The following is a 22,043-nucleotide window of genomic DNA, read 5'->3' as shown; positions in this document are numbered from 1 at the left end:
TGCCGTCTCCCCTCGCTCCTGCCATCTCCCCTCGCTCCTGCCGTCACCCCTCGCTCCTGCCGTCACCCCTAGCTCCTGCCATCACCCCTCACTCCTGCTGTCACCCCTCGTCCCTGCCGTCACCTCTCACTCCTGCCATAATCCCTTGCTCCTGCCATCACCCTTCGCTCCTGCCATCATCCCTTGCTCCTGCCATCACCCCTCGTCCCTGCTGTCACCCCTCCCCTGCCGGGCTGCACCATGGGAGCACTGAGCTTGGACCACGATGAGCCTCTTGCGTATGGACTTGTCATCAACCTGCCTGGGAAACACCCAAACACTTCCCCAGCTCCAGGGAGGAGGGCAACGATAATTTTATTACTATTTTTTAAAGTGTGGGAAAAGGAAGCGAAAGCAAAAAAGCAGCTGATGCTTACGTGCGCATCCTTCAGCCAGGCTACAACACGTGTGTCTGTCAGAAACTCTCCTCTGACCCCCACTGACCCGGGTGAGCTGGGACTTTCTGAAGCCACATTACACATACAGACTTTCCCATCTAATATTCACAGAATCATAGACTATCTCAGGTTGGAAGGGACACATAAGGATCATCAAGTCCAACTCTCTGCTCCTTGCACGACTACCTAAAACTAAACCATATGACTCAGAGCATTGTCCAGACGCTAAAGAAGTTGCTGAACTTCTTTGAATTCTCTTTCAACTTTTTTCCTCCCAAAAATAAATCTTCAGCCACTAATAAAAATAAAATGTTCTGTTTTGCTGTTATTTTTTACAGATGAACTATTGCATTTAAAACAGGCTACTCAAGGACCACTGCATTTCATAGGTAACAACCATTTTTTTTCTTTTTTTCTTGTCTTTGTGTTTCTGTTTCTCTGTTCACTTACAATTACCAGGAAGTGATTTTTGAGTTTTACAAATAGCCAAGCACTAAAACATTTGGAAGTGATCTTCTCTTTATCTGATTTCTGTCACTTTGTAGATTACTCAAATCTGTATTTCCCAGTATCTCTCCGAGGATAATTGTAAGCAATGTGTTCCCCTGATCCCATGTTTAGGCACATATCATAATAATTTGATTTCAAAACTTCTTGGGAATTACCTTTACTAAGGTTATTCACTGCCATGGGAGATCCAATTCCCTTGCAGACCAAATAAAATTAGAGAGGCTGAGGAGAAAAGATTAATTTCTGAGACCTTTGACTTTCTCCTGTGCATTTTAAGAAGCCCCTGGTTTCCCTATGTACAGCTGCGTGATCCTGATGCAGGAAGTTTTCCGTTGCGCTCTGACACTCTGGGACTGTGGTGATTTACAAACTCAGGACCGGTGCAGCCGGATATTTGCCTTTTCTCACCGTGCAGCACTTGCCGTGCTGCTATGATGGAGAGCCGGAGCAGCGCTGGTGGTTTGGCAGGGAAATGTAAGCAATGATTTTAAACCGTAAAGTTGAAGTGTTCGTATGTTCTGTGAACTCAGGCTCAGCCCATTTTACTCTTATTCATTCCTTTAATTTTTTGCTGGAGAGGCTGGAAGCTGTGATGCCGTCAGCAGCTAGAAGAGGCTTGCTCAGCTCCTCTCTCCTCGGAGCCAGGGAAGGCAGGGAGGAGACGGGAGGAGAAACAAGCCCACACGTTGCAAGCAAACAAGTTGCTCACCCGGGGACTGCCTGAACTGGGCCAGAGAAGGGAGCTGCTCTCAGGCATTTGCAGAGGTCGGTGCTTGTTTTTCCTCAAATCATTACATGAAGTATGATGGCACGGTCCTGACTGCTAGAGGTTACCTGTGACCAAGTGCCAAAGGCTTAATTTTTAATGAGGAGCTACCAATGGCTCCTTCCACGGCCTGGCAGAAGCAGAGGGCACGCCTGGATGGTGTGTGGAGGTGGTGGTAGTGTCCCGGGCGGTGGGGCTCTTCCCCACCTCCTCAGCAGCAGCACCCACGGAGGTCAGCGCCGCGCTGGGCACCTGCTTCCCCAAACGCCTTTCTCCGGCAGCAGCAACGGTAACGGGTTCGTTTCCCTCGGTACGCGAGCAAATTTCTGTTACGAGGATTTTACTTCTGTGTAAGGCAGGAGGAGAAGGGCCTCATTTGAGGTGTCCATGGGATATCTGGGCCTGCTGCCGATTCCCCTAGAGCAGCTTTCTCCGTTGCGTGCCAGGCGAGCGGCCTGGGAAGGAGGGGATGCTGGCGGAGGCGCCGGGCCCAGCCCAGGCGTTGCTCCGCAGTGCCGCGCATCCCCTCGACGCCCCGGCCCCGCCGCCTCTCCCCACCCCGAACCCCAGCCGCGATTCACCCGCGGGCAGGGGAGATGTTTCCCCGCAGCACAGAGAGACCTGAGATGCCAGGCGCCGGTGAAAAACCCGAATGCGATACGATGCTGAAAAGCCTTTTTTCTGTTCCCCCCCATGAGGACCACCGCAAAAGCAGCACTCCTCCGGCGGGGGGGCTGCCCCCGCAGGTTTGCCAGGCCGGTTACCGGCTGCCCCCCCCCCTTCCCGGGGCGGCCCCAGCGCGGCCCCCGCCCCGCGCCCCCCCCCACGCCGGGCGGAGCCTGCCGGCGGCGCCCCGCCGCGAAGTGGAGTTTCACTCGGCGGCGGTGCCGGTGCGGAGCGTGGGGAGCCCCGGCCCCGCCGCGCCCCGTGCCATGTAGGATGCTGCCGGCTCCCGCAGCCAAGCGGCCGCCGCCCCTGCTCTGGGCCCCCGCCGAGCCCCCGGCGACCCCCTGGGCCTGGGTGGTCCCGGCCGCCGCGGGGCTCGTCAGAGTCGGCGGGGCCGCCGCCGCCGGGGGTCCCCCCCCGCCGCCGCCGCCGCTGCTGCTGCCCGCGCCCCCCCCCGCCGCCCTGCTGCGGGCCGCCCCGGGCTGGCGCGTCCCCTGCGAGCCGCTCCCGCCGCTGCTCGCCGCCGACCTCCTCCACGGGCAGGTAAGGGCGGCCCGGGCCGGGCGGGGGGGCTCGGCGGCGGCAGAAGTTTCCCGTGGCCGCCAGCCCCGGGGACGGAGCCTCCGGCCGCCGCCCGTGGGAGTGGGCGCGCCGGGCGGGGAGGGGGCGGCGGCGGGACGGATGCCCACGGAGCCGCGGTGGTACCGCGGGCTCTGCCCCGCGGGCTCTGCGCGGAGCGCTGCGCGGTGGGCGCCGGTGCGCGGCTGCGCTGCCCGCTGCTGCGCCGGGCGGCGGGGGAACGGCGGGCGGCGGGGCTGCCGGCGGGCTTGGGAAGCTGCAGCCGCGTTTTCCCCGGGAAGAGAAGGGCTGGGAGAGGGTCTGCCGGTCTCCCCAGCGAGGCTGGGCTCCGTCAGCCGGTACGCGCCGGTTGCAGGATGCGTTTTCTGCTAAAAGAGACCAGAAAGGCAGAAATGCTCCTGCAGTCATGTGGAACGTCAAGTGTTTTGTTTTTTTTGAATATTCATAAAGACTAAAGTTTTGAGTCGTGTCGGTTGAACCAATCTGTCTCGTCAGTGCTTTCCCTGATGGATATTTCAATTATTAATTGCTGTCGTAAGGCTGCTTGAAATAGTAAAGCGCTTCGGCTGGAGTGTTTGTCCTGTTACAGCGAGATATCGGAAGCTGTACTCAGAGTTTTGCCTTGGCTTTATATTTTTTACCAGATAGAAGTAAAAATGAAACGGAGGTTGAGCGCTGTACTATCCGCTCGATTTCATGTGAAGATTTCCAGCCTTTTCGAGCACGAGCGTCTCTTGTGGTTTGGGAGCAGAGTGAGTGGGAGGGAGAAAATAGGTAGTGCTGGGTCTAATGAAACAGTAACATCAATTACTCCCCAGCGTGAGACCACTTAAATAAACTGCAGAGGTGGTTTTACTGTGGGAACCCATTCGCCAAACAGTTTAAGTTAAGGGAAAATACGTTTCCGACATTTCCTTTGGTTCTCGTTTGCCTCGAGACGAATTTTAAAAACACTTTCTAGTGATGTTTTTGTTTTGTATGTGAGATTCTGTTTGAGCAGAGAAGAACCAAGCTTCCCTGGCGAGTAGCAGCCATTAGCCGAGTACTGCCGTACTGCCAGGCTACAGATTTGTGGCTTTGTAAAGCAGTTTATAATGTCAGTGCCATGTGTCACTCACCGTGTAATGCCTAAAAAACCACAAATGGTTGTTGGACTGAAGGGGCGTGTTTGAAATTTTCTGTACTCATCTTCTGTATAATTAGGAAATCATGAAAAACCTCGGTTTACTCAGAGTAAAATCCTTTTGTTAACTTTTCTTCCCGTTTTTTTCCCCTAAGTGGATATTTGGAGCTCACTCTCCGGTCATAGGATTTTCGCCTTCTTCGAGCGTGGAATTTGTTCCTGTTTTTCCACCTGTGTACACATCTACAGTTCCGCCTCATGCTGGGAAAAACTGGATCGATAAAAGGCTACCAAACTGCAAAGTAAGTCTGATCTTGGTATGCTGCGGTATTTTTAAGGCTAAAGCATATAAAGTCTATGAGCTGAAAAATGTTACGGGTTTTGTGAATTGTGAAGCGTGCGAAAGGTCAGCAGTTTGTCAGGCAAAAGCCCGCGGAGGAGGAATGTTGTAAGGGGGGGTTAATGGAGGAGGCTACTTCAGCAGTTGGACATCTTCACTTTTCTGAAGTTATAAAAAGACTGAAATATCTTTAATGTTTATCTTTATTACATGGAGTAGAATGTTCTAATTTTACTGCAGGATGCGATTATGAGAGTTTTCCATTTTCCCTTTCTTCTTGGTACTTCCACTGTTTTTCCCCAAAAGGGGTGCCGCGGTACAGCGCTGGCAGCGGTGGCGTCACCGCGAGCGCTGCCACGTCCCCGGCGCCAGGGTGTCACTCGCGGTCCTGCGCCCTCGTCCCTGCATCTGTGCATTTATCTAGCTGAATCATTAAAACAAGGCTTTGTGACTTTATCCCGTTTCCCTCCCTCACCCCCACCTCTCCTCTGTAGAAGACGGCTGAAGCCTCTGAGTTGCAGGTGGGCTTGCTGCGGAGTAACTGTGTCTGGGATGCAATTGCCTTCAGCTCTTCTCTTCTTCTTGTGATGCTGCATCAGCTGATTAGTCGTGTTAAAAGCCAGTTAATTTTTAGCTGGTCAGCTAAACTCAGCCAGCAACACTGATGGAGCAGAAATCAATCTATTTTTGCAAGTTTGTCCTTGCATTGAGATACTATCTGTATTGTAATGTTGAGTTCAAGATACTTTATTCTTTTATTTCTGAGTTTTGTCTCAAACCTTAACATTCTTTTATTTATTTATGTTGGACAGATATACTTGAATAATGCATTTGCTCTGGATTCAGCGTGGATACATCCTGAGGAATCGAGACTCTTCCAGGGAAATGAGAAACCTCTGTTAATGACAAATCAAGTAGCTATGGCTATAGCCAGGCCAGCTGCTGCCTCCAGGCCTCTTCCCACAGTGGTGTTGGCACCTCAGCTGATACCAGGTCAGTAGGACATAAATAATTAAGTACTTACCTTTTTTTTTTTTTTTTTTAAAATGCATCTCCCAGAGATGCATAAGCCATTTTCTAAAGTAAGGCTTTCATTCCATTCAGCTGAAAATCTCTTGCTTGATGTGAACCTTGATGGGAAAGTGCGCTTCATCCTCTAAATTACTTTTAAAGAAAGAAAAAAAACGTGTAATTATAGAAGATTGTAACAGATTATCCCATAACTGGTTGTCGACTTCTGGAATGAAGGGGCCAGCCCTCCCAACATGCTTGGTTTATTTTCAAACAAGAAATTGCTGACACAGTTCATGTATAATTCTCCTATTGGCTGCTAATTTTAAGAATTTGGTGTGGTCTGTGTAGACAGCTGTCAGTAGAGAAGAGCAATTGATCCATCATCTCATTAAGACTCAGTTATGCACAACGATATTTGTGAAATAAATTCCATTAGTCTGCATAACTCAGGTTTGTCACAGCTGTTAACAGAAGAGCTAAGCTTCAAACTTGGAAAAGGACAGAAAATATATTGCAGTAAAGCCGAATCTCTCTATTTTGGTGCTACAGTAGTAATTTAAAATAGCAGTCGTTTCATAGAAAAGGTTAAGAAGTAAAGTGCTACTGATGTTTAAACCCCTAACATATATTCTTAAATTCAGAATTAGGATATTCTTAATGGCTTGCTGTCAATTGTTTCTTTCTTTCTTAGATCGAAGGTGATGTCCATTCGGTTGACAGCAGAGCCCTCTTACCTTGGTCTTTTTCCTATAAAGTACTTCTGATTTTGCAACTGTATAGCCCGCAGGAAGTTTTCTTGTGTTTTGCCAGTAATGCAGAGCTTCAGTGAGAGTGCTGGAAGAGATCCTTACTGTTTGGGTTCATTTGCCAGACTGATTAATTAGCAGTGAATATTGTTCTGTATTGAAACATGTTGAACCACTCGAATCGGTTCCATGTTTTGGTGTTTTAGCAATCCGTTGCAGTAAGCTGCCTTCTCCCCCTGCCAGAATTGCCCGATGCTCAGCTGGAGCGCTGCTCAGCAGCGCTCGGAGGTGAGGATGCCACGGGCGAAACCCCATTATATTAATGCGTTCCTCCCGGGGTGCCACGGGGAATAGTCGAGCTGAGTTCCCAGACAGGCGTCTTTTTAAGGACAGGCGCGATGGTGAGGGAGGTGTTCTGCGCAGGGGAGTGACAGCCCCTCGTTTGTTTATGTATGTTAAAAATATTTCAATATTCTAAACGTGCGTAAACGTATTTTATCACATACAATATTTCAGGCATAAAGCAAGAGTGTACCTGGCAGCGGGTTAGGGAAGCGTGCCTGGCAGAAGAGGGGCATTCCCAGTCTGGTGCCACGTTTGTGGTGGGTAGTTAGCACAGAGAAAAGAAGGTTTTTTCCCCCTGGACAATACATGCACACTCAAGCCTGTTTTCACAGGAGATCCTCAGGTGGATCCAACTCTTCCTCTGGCAGCGTGCCCAGCGCTGGCTGCCACCTCTCCAGAAACCCCCTGAGCTCCCGTTCGGGTGCAGGGAGGAGCACGATGACCCCCAACCATCTTCCTAAATCTTCCCATCCCTCTTTGAATCTTATTTCCGATTGATGCGGTCAGTGCTAACCCAGTAACATCCCTGGCCGTGTGTGAGCTCCAGAGCTTGCGCAGAGCCGCGGTGACGGCCTTGCTGCAGGGTGGCAATATCTGCGCCCTGCAGCCGTAATCCGAAGCTGCTGCTGGGAAGTGTTATGGTAGTACTTGAAGTATTTCCTATATAATCTTTACACTTAATATGAAGAGTAATAAAAATACTGAGAGCAAATTGCTTAGTTAAGTGGTTTAAACTGAGAAGTTAATAAGCTTTTTGCAGGCTATGCGGCTGTATTCATTTTGAAAGCCTGTCTTACGGCAGGTTTGCCTTCCACAGTTATCGGTAATGATATAATTGTTTCCTCAATGTTTCAGCAACGTTACAGAGATAAAGCAACGAGGTATTGGAATTTGGTGGATGGTAATGCACATAATTTAACAGCTGTGAGCTCCAACTACTAGAAGGTGTTATTTTCTGTAAGAAAAGGAACCAGCTATTATTCTCATGCATATTGCAAAACATGAATTTATGTACTTACCATTTTGTGTATCTAAAGCGAATAGTGACGTTTTATTTTTCCACCTAGGAATGATAGCTTGTTTTATGTCTACTGGATACTGTGTTTTTTGTGAGGAAAGCAGCATCTAGATATTTTTGCAGAGAAAGGATTAATATTTTTGTTTCCTGCGTTGTGCTTTCTGCCTTCTGGGTGAAGTGGTGGCTGGTTTGGTCCCCAGCCAGGTGTGCCCATATGGCATCTGTGCGTTCTGCACGCTCCCGCGTGGTCGGTGGCCACTGGACGTTGGGTGAGGGAGCACCTGCGGGACCCCTTGCTGGGAGGCGTTAGGTGAAAGCTGTAGCCCTTTGGAACCTGATGTTCAGTGCTTTTACTATTATCGATGCTATTAAAGCGGTTTTAAATGTTTGAAGGTACATTCTTGCGGCATTCCTGGCTCTCAAGAGCATCGCCAACAGTGTTTCCTTGCAAAGGGTGCATTCTCGTTGGCGTGTTCGAGAAGGTTTTCCCAGGAAACCTTGGAGAACAAGCCTTTCATCCAGCCTCCGGTGAGGGAGGGATCAGGAGATACAGGTGGAAGAGTGTTGTCACCTCTTCAAGACGTGAAGTTCCCCAGAAGTGCTTCACGAGCCGCTGGTGGGAGAGCGCCGAGCAGAGCCTGCAGCTGGCTGCCGCTCTGGCCACGGCTGGGCAGCGAGGGAGCATCCCGACCCAGGTTGTAAGAAATGCAGTGATTTTCTTATGTTGAGGTGGTGGCTTTCAGCTTATAGCCCTTGAAATCCGTGTTTGCCTTCTGCTTGCTGAAGGGTGACTATGAAATGCAAGGTTAGCGAGTCAATTCTCCTGTAATTGTGTGCACGGTCCCGTATCGCGCAGGCTCCAGCGTTTGCAGGGACTGAAACCTTGCTGGCTCTCCAGGAAACACCGGTGCGATGCTTAACCCAACAGTGCCTGGGGACTCCAGTAACATAATGGTTGTTACTGGGCTCCTTGCTGAAGACCATAATACTCTGCAGCTCGTTGCAGGGTATCATGCTTTGGGCAGGTCATCCGCATACAGACTCGGGAATTCTGTAGGGAGACCCTCGACCTGCGATAAGGAATTCCCATCCACACCCGAACCAAGCCCTGGCCACAACCAGGGCTGCAAGCGCATAGAAACGAAGGTTGCTTCTGTAAATCTTGCCAATGGCTTATTGAATAAATACCCTTAAGAGCTTCTAGGGGTTAAAGTTGCAGGCAGCTGCTCAGCAACAATTTGGAGGCTTGCATAACCTTGAAAATGGAGTGTGTGTAGTGCAGGAGCTTCAGCTAGGTTGTTGGATAAATGGAGCCTGGATGCTGCCTTCTGCAATTCTACTCAGAGCAAAGGAAAATCTAACATTTGAACATCTGTTTCCATTTTAAAACGCTTGACAGTCCTCAAATGGATTTTTTTTTTTATTTTTAATGCACATTTCAACATAGCTTGCATTTTCTTACTGATCTTGAGTGTTGTACTGGCCCTGGTGCTATGGATGTCTTCAGGAATAGCTGCTAAGGTGTACGCAGAAGAAGGCGTTATGGCAAACACATGGTGTTCTCCGAGGTCTCCTTCAGGGAGCCTTGTCAGAGCCGTGAGCGCTGGGAGGAGGCGCTGAAGAGGCGAAAGCCTTCTCAAGGTTTTCATCTTTAACAAACGCTCAGAGCATTTTTTTCATTTGTAACTGATGCAATCTAGCCTGGAATGAAGACTTCCAGTGCTTTTCAGTGTTGGTTTCCTTGAAGGAAAATAGTCTTCTTAAATCAGATATTTTCTTTTTTTTTTTTTTTTTGTGTGTGGAATGATTTTTCAATAGAAAATATTTTCTGCTAAGTCAAAGCTTCATTGCTGCCTCTGCATTTCCACAGTGTCTCTGTGCTCAATAGCAATATTTTCGCTCGTTCATCCATTGGTGTTGAAATCAGAAATGCCCCAATGAAGAGTTCATGTATATTCTTTCACCAAATTGCTTTAGCGTTACCGATCCTATGTGGATTAAAATTTTGATCCTTCCTGTTAGTGTCCTTTTCTTTCTTTTAATCCCACTAACCTTTACAGATCTGAGCCAACGTTTTTCATAGCAAGTATCAGTATTAGAATTTATGTGCATATACACATATATGTACAAATACAGTTTTCTAGGTAATTTCAGTTTAAATTCAGACATTACAAATCTATGAAGAAATGTGGTTGCTTTGTGTTAAATTTGGGTTCCATTTTCTTATGTTTTTTAACAGTTTTGAAATACATGACACAGGACCTCAGACCTGTATTTCCTAAACACAAGCTTTATATTTGAAGCACATGTGTACATATAAGTAGTCAGGTTTGGGGCCTCTCAGATTGGATTGTTTTATATTAAATGTGCATGTGCCAGTGCTCCCTGTTTGTAAAACAAGAATAGCACTGCAGGAACCTGAATATCCCTGAAATGCCGTGAAAACCCTCTTTATTTGTGGAGCGTTCAGGCACTGCAGAGACGAACACTTCATTGTCGCTTGGAATGCTTGGCTTGAATCACAGCCTTTACAAAGTTTTTGTTTTACTTATTAAGCTTGTGCTTTTTTGGTGCTTTTTCTTGTTATCTACCCAAATCAAATGCAAACTTTAGCCCAGTTAAGATTTTTTATTTTCACTTAAATTATAGAAATAAAACTACATGTAATGTGTTTATGGGAAAGGCTTGTAGTTCTGACCCTTTCACAATAGTGTCCTACCTGGCCCCAAGACCTCATTATAAAGAAATCCTGCAGATCTTTCAGATCAGAGGCTGTTCTTTTTTGTGAGGAGCCAGGTATTTTTATTTATTGCATATGAGCAAAAAAGTGAGCTGTTAGTGGTGCTGTTACTGGCAGACTCCTGCAATAGCTGGAGTTTACAAATGGAAAAGACAATAAGCTTTTTTGCCTCCCTTTGGACTACAGAAAATAGAGATATCAATATGTTTTCCTTTGCATTGGGATAAATATGTTGTTTAAGTCAATCCATTGCTTCATTTTATCGATTGATAAATGCTGCCTTGGTTGCGCAGCAGCTGACATTTCAGACCACGTGCAATTTAGGTAGCGGGGCCAGCAGGTTCTCGGCCGCCTGCCTTCTGCGAGCATCGACACTGGCGCTATAAATCTGCGTGCTATAGGTCTTCCAAGTGTTCATGCTTGAGAAAAAGACAAAGTTCCTTCCAAGGGGATCGGAAGCTCCCGTTAGAATCACGACGGGCGCCAAGCCCTGATGTGGTTGGTGGTGGTGGCGGGGGGGGCGTTGTGTGGTGAGGGGGGGGCGTTGCGTGGTGGCAGGGGGCGTTGCGTGGTGGCAGGGGGGGCATTGCGTGGTGAGGTGGGGGCGTTGCGTGGGTGGGGGGGGCATTGCGTGGGTGGTGGGGGGCATTGCGTGGGTGGTGGGGGGCATTGCGTGGGTGGTGGTGGGGGGCATTGCGTGGGTGGTGGGGGGGGCATTGCGTGGGTGGTGGTGGGGGCATTGCGTGGTGGCGGGGGGGGCATTGCGTGGTGGCGGGGGGGGCATTGCGTGGTGGCAGGGGGGGCATTGCGTGGGTGGTGGGGGGCATTGCATGGTGGCGGGGGGGCATTGCGTGGGTGGTGGGGGGGGCATTGGGTGGGTGGTGGTGGGGGCATTGCGTGGGAGGGCATTGCTTGCAGGCAGGAAGAGGGGTGAAACTGCAGGTGGCCCTCGGGCACGGCGGGAGAGCACCCGCACCGCGGTGCAGCCCTGGCGAGCGGGCGGGCTGGGGTGTCTGTAAATTGCTGTTCGGTGAATTTGGATGGTGTAGGAAATGACGGGAGGGGATTAACCAAGAACGACTGTGCCTCCATCGTCAAAGCTCAAAGCCGTCATTTCGAGGGTGCACTTTGCTGAGGGAGAAAGCGATGTTTCTGTCCTGCTTGGGAGTGCCGTCCTGGCCGGTGCTGGCCGAGGGGGCCTTCCCAAACGCCTGGCATCGGTGGTGTCCTGCAGTAGATACTCAAACAGCGCGGTGCCACGTGGGGGTGGGCTCAGTTTAAATAACACTTCCCATTTCCTCCTCCCTTTGTAAGTGTCCACACTTCTGCTGGAGCCAAGCCTCTGGTCATTTACCTCCGGCGGGGGCTCGCCAGCTTCCCCGCGGCAGCGCTGCGCGGCGGGCACCCCAGCGGGCACCGCAGAGCCCACCGAACGGGTGCTGAAAAAGCAAGGTTTCGTTGTTCCTGAAGAGGAAACTTGTTTTTATTGGTAGTTTGTGTGGGTCTTTTGTAGAGATACATGTATCCTATGGAAGGTACCCAACTGGAATGGCATCTCGGTCAGCTGGAGAGTATCGGTCCCACTGACTCCGTGGCACCAGAAAATAGCTTTTAAATGGTAGAGAGCCGAGTGGAGCGAGCAAGGAGAATAGCTGGCGCTTGATCCCAAGGGCTTGTGGTAAACAGCCTTCTAATCCTCTTGATGAATAAAACAATAATAAAAGTAACTTATCGTCCTAGCTGCTATCCATTTATGGGGAATTAGCTAAAAAAAATTTAAATAAATCCAAATATTCACAAAATGTCTACAGGTATGAAGTTTACCTCTGACTCACTAAACTTGGACCTCCCCTTTTTTTGTGTTTTGTGGGTTTATTTTTTGTGTGGTGGTTTTTTTTTTTTTTTAACCCTCTTTCCGCTTGGCATCCTGCATCTGATCCTCCACCAGCGTGAGGGACAATTTATTAAGAAAGTTGAGAATTCAACCTTTAAGTTCAGGGAGCGTGTCCCTGCCCGGCTGCTCAGGGGGAGCTGGCGGCAGCCCCCTCGGGAGAGGACAATCCAAATCCAACCAGCATCTCCTTGGACCAGTATATATATCTGTTTCTATATGTAGTATAAATATCTGTATTATTAAAATACTCATGTCTTCAAACTTAACATTTTTATAATCAGTAGCCTTTTAATCCTAGCTATCATTTTTTCCATATAAGTGATCATTTTTATCGGCTCTGCAAATTGTCCAACCTGAAGGGTTTTCAGAAATACCGGATTTGTAACTGATGGCTGAAATGCTGTTGGGAAAATGTTTTTCTCTCGGCGTCCTGCTGTACCCGGGCTCAGGGGGGCTGTTGGCGGGGGTTTCCCTTGCCGGCTGCGGGCGCAGCCCTGCCGGCAGCTCTGCCTGGCTGCCTGCCCCTCCGGCCGGGAGGAACGGGGAAAACAAGCAGAAAAGGCTCGTTTTCTTCTGTAAATTGTTTTTTGCCTTGTTGTATTATTTTTTTCTTTAACCTTGTGTTTTAATGGATTAGCTGGCCAAGGCGGCTCCTCTGACACCACCGCTGCTGGTGAAGAGAAGGTGGTGAGAACAGCAGCGGGCTGGGAGGGCGAGGGAGGGTCAGGGCAGAAACCACCATCCCTACACAGCTTTTGTTATGGTATTCTCCCTTTTAATGGTTTGTCTTCAGGGAGGGAGGATCAAGCAACGACAGTCATTTTAGCCTATTTCAACTACCTTCTCTTTTTTTCCCTCTCCATCAAAAGACAGTTGTTGTCAGTTTTAATTCTGACAACAACCTAATAAAGAACTCTCATCTAAAAGACCTGAGTTTACAGACTCTACGGATGAAGGGAAAGGCAATAAGGAGTAATAAACAAGAATTCACATTTCAATTTTTTTTTCTTTCTTTTGGAGCTGTTTTTTCACACGTCTTTGGAAGCAGTGTTAAGTATTTTATGACGGCTGTTGCCTTAGAGCTAAACTGGCCGCGGTGCCGGGACGGCATCCTCGCCAGGCTGGGTTGTGATCCCTGTCTCCCCGGGCTGGTGCGTACGGGGGATGCAGGTGCGATGGAGCTGCCACGTCAGCTCTTCATTATCGCCCCCTCCTCTCGACCCGTCTGGCAGCAATAGCTGCTCAGGGAGTTTACTCTGTGACAAGTGTACCCCTTGTCAAAATGTATTGCCTTCAGGCTGGTGCGCTGCAGCCCCGCGCCCTGTGCCGGTCCCACGCCAGCGGGCTGGACCGGAGGGGTCGGCTGGCTCTGCCCAGGTTACCCCACAAACCCTCCGTTCCAGGCTGATTTGGGCAGCATAGCTGAGACTCGTAGCTGAACATTTCTGAAATGGCTTTGCAATCAAAAATGATGGGCTTTTAAATTTTTTTTTTAAATGGCAGCTGGGACTGTGCGGTGCTTGGATGCAGCAAACTCGGTAACAGAGGGGCTGGGCAGCGGCGCGGGTGCCTGGAGAGCAGCGCGGTGCTGAGGCCAGGGCGGGCGGCAGGGACACCCGAAAGGAGCAGGGATACGGTCAGGGTGTTAGTGAGCAGCTGGTTTGTGACTGAAAATAAAGAGCCTGCTTATTGCTTTAAAAAGAAGTGAGAATGGTATACATCCTTCTGTGGGTCAGGGTTAGGACGTCAGCATTACTAACTTTTATTAACTTCGGGATCAAAGAGTTTAACTTCTATTTAATTGAATTGCTGTTTAATTTTATATGACTTCCATAGCATACACATTTAAATTGAAACCCTTCAAAATAATTTTTATTTTAAATATAGATGGAAAATATTTCAGATCCCTTAGGGAGCTACTCAATTTCCCTAGTAGCGTTGAGTGATGGTCTCCTTTTCCCATGCTAAACTGCCACAGATTCGCATGGGAAACGGCACTGAAAGAGGAGGTTTGGTGGATGGGAAGCTTTGATAGAAATCAAGTGCTGTGTGGTTCCATATGCTCGATGTGCGTTTTCCTGGGTAGAGACAGATCAGCACATTGCAGTGGAAATCCAGTTGTGTTATAATTGTGTCTGTGGGCTATTCCGGGCAAAAAAGAAGAGGCAGCCAGGTCAGTGTCTGCGTTGGGGTCCTTTGGTCCTCACCCGAAGGAGGGCTCCTAATGCAGAAGAGCTCTTGCAGTAGCTCAGGGGCTGAAAGGATAAGCGATTCATTGGGTCATTAAAAAAAGTTACAAGGAACATTATATTCATGTGTATTAATACTTTTTTCTCCAAGACAGATGAAGAGTTCAAAAGGTCTTTAACCTGCTTGAAATCTTTTCCTCTTATTTTTTTAATATGGGTCTTCTGGGAAAGATATTCATAACCCTTTGGTAAAGGTGTTTTCCTGTAGGCAAAACTGAAGACAAAGACTGAAAGACCGTAATAATCGAGTGCAATTTAAAACTCATTACGTTGTCTGTACAGTAAGTTTTTAACAATACCGATAACTTTTTTATCTGAAAGGGAAGGTCTTAAATTACCCTTTTTGGGTAAGAGTGGATCTTCATATCTCACAAGTGTTGTTAGTTTTTACTTTTGTCTTGTTAAATGAAGTAATTTCTGTTCTTCTGGGTCTTTTTTCAAGGAGGAAAATCGCGTGGTTTCAGTTTGTAATGCGTAAGACAATGTCAGCAGCCAGAAGGCAGTTTTGGTGTGCTCTGGTTGCAGAGATGGTAGTGAGCGTGGAGAGGGCACTGGTGCAGACCGGGGGGAGCGGAGGATTTTTTGGTGGATTTTGGAAAGGACGCTGAGCACGCTCTGTGCTGGACATGATACGTCTGGGGGGTCTCAGCGGGGTCGGCCTTTATATCGCCGAGGGTCTCCTTCCTCCCTGGCAGGCGATGGAGACTACCTGCGGGCAGTGCATCGTGCTGTGTGGTTTAGCGTCTGCCATAGGACCGGCGTGTCTGTCTGTCTGTCGGTGTGCGTACCCGTGGGGAGGGCTCACAGCCCGCTCTCGGTGTCCCGAAAACCCCGGGAAGGACACGCTGGCTTTGGGAGTGGAGGTTGTGCTGTTCTGTCAAGACACGGCAGCGTGGCCCGGGCTGGTGCGTCCCACACCAGGAGTGGTACCTGGCAGTTCAGTGTCGCAGGAGCAGGTCTGCCGCCTGAAAATGGGTCTTCTGGGTGAGGAGGTGGGGTACAGCTCACAAACGCACGTCGATGATGCTGTGCTAGAAGAGAAGGCACAACCGAAACAGCTCCTCTTCCACACCTGTGTGTGCAGACCCGTCTCCACACGGATGTTAGCTACTGGGCCGTGACGTGCCATCTGTTGTGACGGCTTTGCCGCCTGGTTCCAGTGCCTTCACCACATTTCACCACCGTCGGTTAATCATCTCTGAATTATCTCTTCATTGCGTCCTCAACTGCTCTCTGCTCTTCAATTGCTTCGCAGCAGAATGTGCTGCCCACCTCGGATGTTTCCCCCTAACCTGTTCGCTTGAGAAGAGCAGAGCTGGAAGGCTGGGGAAGGACACTGCGAGCGGGTTTGTATTTCAGCGGACGAGGGCTACCTGACTACCCAGGCTGTAGCGAGACTTGGCAAAAACAATGGGGAAACCACCATTCCTAGGAAAAAAATCGCATTTTTTTTCCCCCTCAAGAGTATATCGATGATAGTGTTTTACTACTATTTTCGAGGCATTTGACTCTTGAAATTCATGGGGTGATTAATGATGAGTCTAAAAAACCCTTTCAAGAAGTTTTTGGGAATACTTACAGCAAAATCTGGTTTGTTTCTGAGAACTACTTTCTTCCAGCTACGCTGAGCGCAGATGAAAGTCCCTAGTTCTCAACAAGTCGTGGGCCAGCTTCCAGTTGCTTTGGCAAATCGTGTGTTATGTTAGAGGTTGATAAATTGCTGAGGTGATTGTTCAGTTGAGTGCAAAGCAAGAGAGTGGCTTGATGGCCCAGGGACTCCCTCTCCGTGCTCTCCTCTCAAGTATTAACAATTATAGGGGTAGTCCTTTCTTCATGGAATTATTTAGCAGGAGAGAGAACTTCATCAAAGGCGGGGAAATCACAAAACCTTCTCTTTCAACTGACTGATGAAACTTTAATAAGGAGATTGATGAAACTTTAATAAGGAAGCCCTGCTTCAGGAGCGTTACTCATCTGTGCTGGTGGAAGACTTAGTCTATCCAAGCGACTAAGGCTTACAGTATTTTGCGGCTTTCCTGGGCTCTTTGGGGAAATTGCATCTTCTTCTCCAAAATAAAAGAATCAAATGAGAAGTAAACAACCTTTCTGCTCCCATACCCTGTAGGAAACCAGTAGAAAAGTCATTTTTCTAGACAACATGAGTTGTCATAAGAGTTACAGAAGATGTTTCGTGGATTTTTCCCAACTGCCAACAGCTGGAATTAGGAACGAGTGCAGGCTCTTGGAGGCCAGGTGTTTAACCTAATGGTCTGTTCTAGTCCTCAGGTGAATAAACAATAAACTTGTATTAAACAGTTGGATTAGTTGGACACTGATTTTTTTTTTTTTTTAATTTCCATTGCGACTCTGGCAGAATAATGTTTTTTATCTATCCACAGTTGAATCGTCAAAACTTTAATATTTGTGGGGTTTTTTTGCCTGCGTGCCTGTTAATTAGTGCATATGCAGGTGTTTTAGATGAATTCTTCTTGGAATTGACAAATGCATAGAAATAGTAGAAGGTTTTTTTTTCGGATGCTTACTGAAAATATTTGACTTCTGTTTTGCTAATGCAGGGAGCATATTTTGTTGGCAGATAATTGTTTATAAAGAGTTAGGAGCAAAGCTGCCAAAAGTTAGCGTAATAGATAGCCTCAGGAGCCCCAATTAGCTGCAGCCGGAGCAGGTTCCTTTCCAAAAACCACTGACCCACTCTTTGCCCAACACTGAGAGCAAAACCGCACTTGGCGTCTGCACGTCAAAGCTTTTGAGGTGTCTGAAGCCAGAGCAGGATGGAGAAGCCGGGATGAGGAGGCTGGGCTAGGTATATGTGCAGGGGAATACGATCTTAGCCGGGCTTGCTCAGCTGCGGATGCCTTTTACCTGGAGCGGCGGGGCTGCAGGGGCTGCATCGCCCACCCCAACGCCCCATGGTCACGCTTCCCATGGTCACGGGCTGGTTCCCTGTTTTCCTTCCAGAGGTGCACGTAGATGAAGAACTCCCACAAACTCATGGAGCGCCTGAAGTGAGGAGTCTGATCAAATAGTGATTTTTTGCAGAGCTACAGTTGGCTCTTACTGCCTGAAGGATTTCCACATGAACTGAAAACATTTGCTAAATGACATAATAAGCTAATGATTGCTTAATTTTTGAATACATAGCTCAGTGTAGAGGGAGTAACAGCTGGTGTTTGTCAAATTAGGTTTTCTCCTTAAGATTTTTACTACTCCTTTTCTTGTTTATTTAACATATTTAGCCAAGATTGAGCTCTGAAGGTCTTCCCCCCAAGCTTGTTAGACTTAAAGGTAAATGTTAGATAGTCTAAAGTGCGTTTGAGCCTTGATTTGGGGGACGACTTCTGAGTTCCCATGTGAAACCAGTCGAAGTTTCCTGCATGGCGTGTTTTCAAGGTGAAGGATACTAGTATGTAAAACTTGTAAAATTCAGGTATTTGCATGCACATTACAGGAGAAAAGCCGGGCAGATAACAGTGACATTGGATGTTAATAGAGCAAGTAACAAAAGCATTCGGATTTGAAGTCAGACAACTTATATTTAGGAAAAGTCAGAATAAGGGTGGTCATGTGGCGTTATGAAGCTGTGGGAGCTGAAGAAAATGCCGACCAATGTGTTCAAATATTTGACTTTTTTATTGAGGTTTTTCATTTAAATTTAATAACTCTACCCAGTTTGTATATGACTCACTACTGTCTTGTCCCTCTAGGTTATAATGATATGTTCACATATATGGGGTTTTAATATCTAAAAATGCACCAACCACAAGGTAGGACTTTAAGAATAAGAATTAGGAAAGGGGCTTTGAGAGTCCTAGGAAAATATATTATGTAATATATTCAAAATCCAGTGTCTCCCTGAGGGGGACATGCAAACAGTGGAGGCCGGGTGAGAAACGTTGCAGACTTTTGTTCCTTCTTGCGTTGAAATTCAGAATGCTGAAAACATATAATCTTAGGTAAATCCCTTGCTTCCCAATTAAAAATAAAATCTCTTGTATTTCACTCTTCCGCAGGTGGTTGCCAGAATAGCCTTAAACCGGTCGGCGGCAATCAGACCCTGGCGTTGGCCACCGCGGCCACCACCGCAATGGTGTCGGTGGAGCCTGAAGCCCCCCAGGGACCTTCGGCGCCGAGCGTCCAGCCCTGCCATGTGCTGACCTTCTCCCCTATCAAAATTCCCGTCTTGGCTTCGCCTTTTCCAGGTAAGGTCACTCCCGGTGCCACTAATGAGCAGCTTTTTATGTTTACTTTGCAACAGAGAGAGGCTTCTGGGCATGAGTTTTGCTGTTGGTGTGCTTTGGTAAATTAAATATCCAGGGGATATAGGTGGCATTACTGTAATCCAGAAGGAAAGTTATTTTCTCTGGTGCTGCTTAGAAGTGTTCTCTGGAATTGTGTGCTAAAAGTGAGCTCAGAACTCCATCTACATTTGCAATGTTTATGTACGCTGTGACGTTTGCAGGCAGGAGGTGAACTGAGCTGCATCCTCTGTCAGCTTCGTGACTTCTGTAAGAAAACGTGGCCATGGTGGCCCCAGGTCTCTGCAGCAGATCCTCAGGTTGCAGTGTTGGCAGTCGAAAGGTATCTGCTCGACATACAGTAGTATATGGTTAAGACTTGAGTAGATTGTTTGAGTGTTTATAATTATAAAATATGCTGGAAGAATGTAGCCATGGTTTTGTATTTTTTTCTGATAGGTTTAGATGTGGTTGCTTGCTGGAAAAAATGCTATTTTCTTAGCGTGGCTGTGTGGGACAACTTTCTGAATATGGCAGCTGGGGAAGTACTGGGCATCCCTGACTCGCTATGGAAGTCTGACTGATTTAAAGTCCTTAGGATAATTTTTGAAACTGTTCTTTGAATGCTTAAGGCTATATTTTTGAAATGTTATGTAACAATTAAGTTAAAAATTTAAATGAAGGTGTGTTTTCCATCTTTTTGATACTTGAAGTGTAACACAGCAAGACACGGTGAGATTGGATTTCGCAGAAGGTATGCAGTTATGGTGGTTGTTCAGATGAAATCTTCTTATGAGAAATGTATCTCAGTAATCGTTGTTCCTGTTGAGCAGTCATTAGGATCGCCCAGATAAGTGCCTGCCAGGCGTACGGCAGTCTTCTCGTGTTCAGGGGGTCTGAAGAGCAAACTGACCCTTAGGAGTAAAGGTACAAGTCGTTCAGACTTTGTCGCGAAGGGACGGTACGGAAATAGGAGCGGAAAGCAGAGTTAATCGCTGCTGTGGGGCAGGGGGTCGGTGGTGCTTCCCACGGAGCTGTTTGACCCACAGAAACCGTTTTGCCTGTTTGTAAGTGAGCGTCTTAGAGGAGAATCCAAATGGGAAAAAATCATTCTTTATCTGTGCTGCAAACCAGAATTACATGCCAGATGTGTTCTTCCCTGCTTTTGAGATGAGATGCTCGGGTGCTCTGGGAAGGAGCCGTCGCAGGACTTCTGATTTACAGCTGCAGAGGTGAGCTCTGCGTGAAGTGTGTTCGACATGATCGAATATTACAATGCCGGGAAGCTCTACCACTTCGATAACTGGCTCAGCTCTGCAATGATAAACATGTCAGGCCATGATAATTGTTGCTTTCCTTTTGAATGAGTGTATGATAGGCTATCAAATATCACGCTTTGAGTGCCTGAGCAATCATCCTATTATCAATCATTCACAGCAAACCACACTCTTCTGGCTGTTTTCTCCTACAGAATATATAGTAGCTTTTTAGAAAAGAAAGCTTGAAAATGCCCGGCCCGTGTACAATAAACTTGAGATTCAGCTAACCCTTTTTCTCTATTAATCACCATCTCTGGAGGGAAGGCTAGTGCCTTTGCAAAGGCTTACATAAAACATTTTTATGAAATTCCTTTTTATTGTGCTGGCGGAGGAGGGGACTCGGAGGTGTTGGGTTTAGATTATCTTTGCCAACGCCAGCTCGATGAGCAGCTTCCGCAGCCGGCGCTGGCTGGGGAGGGAGCGTTGCGTGCCCTTGGGCCGGCACCGCTCTGCAGCCGGGCTGGCGGAGCCGCCGGGTGGAAACGGGGTGAGGGTTTCCCGAAGGGCTAACGAAGGAGCCGGGCCTTCGATAGGCCCGAGCGAGGAGGGGGGGGAAGCACGCGCAGAAGCGTTGCGCCCGGCGCGCCGGGGCTGCCCCCGCGCTCCTCCGGCCAAACGCGGCGCGCCGGGCGCGGGGCTGCTTCAGCCCAACCCGCGGGAGAAACCGCCCGTTGGCCCGGGCAGCTCCCGGTGCCAGAGGTGGGTGTCTGCAGTGCCGTCTGAGATGCTGGCTGGGAAAGCGTCGGGAAAGCGTGACCTAATGTACGGATAATCCCAAGTGTGGAGGATGCTTTATAACCCTGTCGGCCTCTCAGTTAAAAACATCTGTGCGCGGGGTTTATTAAAGATGACTTATTGTTCTCAAAGAGAAACACATCTTGGAGAGAGCGTAATCTGTGGACCCTGGGGGCAGCTGCGTTTCTCTTGATCTGTCTGTGATTTATAAGGTAACGTGGTAATTAATGAACTTTCCATGTTCTCCTTGTCTGAAGTTTATGCAGGCGACGTTCACATAACAGGAATGAACTTAGGAAACAAAAGATGACATTATTTCCACCTTAAATCTACGTGTGTCTTGGTCCCTATAAGACTGAACATTGTATGCTTAGTTAGACACTGTTAATTGATTTTACTGGAGATCAGTATTATAATACTACCTTGTGCGGTACTGTATTTCTAATCACAGCAGTTTGTTCAATCAATAATCTTGTAATTGAATATTTACTTTTAAGGAGGCCTTTTAATATGATTAGTTTTGCAGCCTTACGGTTCGGCTGTGTTACTTTCTGCCAGCCTAATTAATAAACTTGTTGAGTCAGTAAGAAATAGCCAGTTAGTGAAACAAGGTGGGCCATCGGTGCGGCATGGCAGCGGGCGCTGGCCGGGACAGGATCCAGGCTCCAGCATTTTCCTTCTCCAGAGGAAATTTCTTGAAGCTTCCGCCAGGTCCCATGAATTAAGGAGAACTCGAAGTATGCAGAATACAGTGGTAATTTTTACAGGTTCATTTTAATACTATTTATTTTACATTTTGTAAAAGAACATCAGAAGTAGAGCTATAATAGCGTACAGTATATTTGGGGAATTAAAAACCTTTGGTAGCCTTTCCCTGTGCGGGATGCTGTGAGGGATCCTGCTGGGTCTTTGGCCCTGGGGATAAGCAGGCGAGGGTGGGATGTGCTCGTCCCTTGGCTCTGTGATGGGAGAAGCTTCTGTAATCATTTCTAAGAAGCTTTTAATGATGAAATAAATTTATGGAAAAGAAGAAACATAAAATACCCTATATTATGGTGAGGAAACTATTTGTCTCTATGTGAAGTGGTCTGTGATCTTCTGGGGAGCCATGGTTGCATGTTACAACGTAATGCAAAATGAAAATGCAGGCAAGGCTCTGCCCACCAGTGAACAATCAAAAAAAAAAAAAAAAAGCCAGAGAGAGACAATTTTTTCTCACCCTCAGAAGTGCGTACTCAGGTGTTTGTATATCCCCTGGTTTTAGGTCCAGGACTCCGTGCCTGAGGCTAAATGCCAGCTCGGAGCA

General features: G+C 47.9%; 1 protein-coding gene across 1 annotated transcript in view; it reads left to right on the top strand.

Moving 5' to 3' along the window:
* The first annotated feature begins 4,242 nt into the window (after positions 1 to 4,242).
* Positions 4,243 to 22,043, top strand: part of TCERG1L (transcription elongation regulator 1 like) — a 95,667-nt gene continuing 77,866 nt past the window's right edge. Inside the window, exons 1-3 of the mRNA XM_075155307.1 lie at positions 4,243 to 4,383; positions 5,234 to 5,414; positions 18,459 to 18,647. Of these exons, the coding sequence (XP_075011408.1) occupies positions 5,324 to 5,414; positions 18,459 to 18,647 (280 nt within the window). The 5' untranslated portion in view covers positions 4,243 to 4,383; positions 5,234 to 5,323. The remainder of the gene's footprint in view (positions 4,384 to 5,233; positions 5,415 to 18,458; positions 18,648 to 22,043) is intronic.

The sequence above is a fragment of the Calonectris borealis genome, chromosome 7 (genome assembly GCF_964195595.1).
Source record: "Calonectris borealis chromosome 7, bCalBor7.hap1.2, whole genome shotgun sequence".
Taxonomy (NCBI): Eukaryota; Metazoa; Chordata; class Aves; order Procellariiformes; family Procellariidae; genus Calonectris; species Calonectris borealis.
The sequence above is the reverse complement of the archived record's forward strand: the minus strand, read 5'-3'. Positions and strand labels throughout refer to the sequence as shown.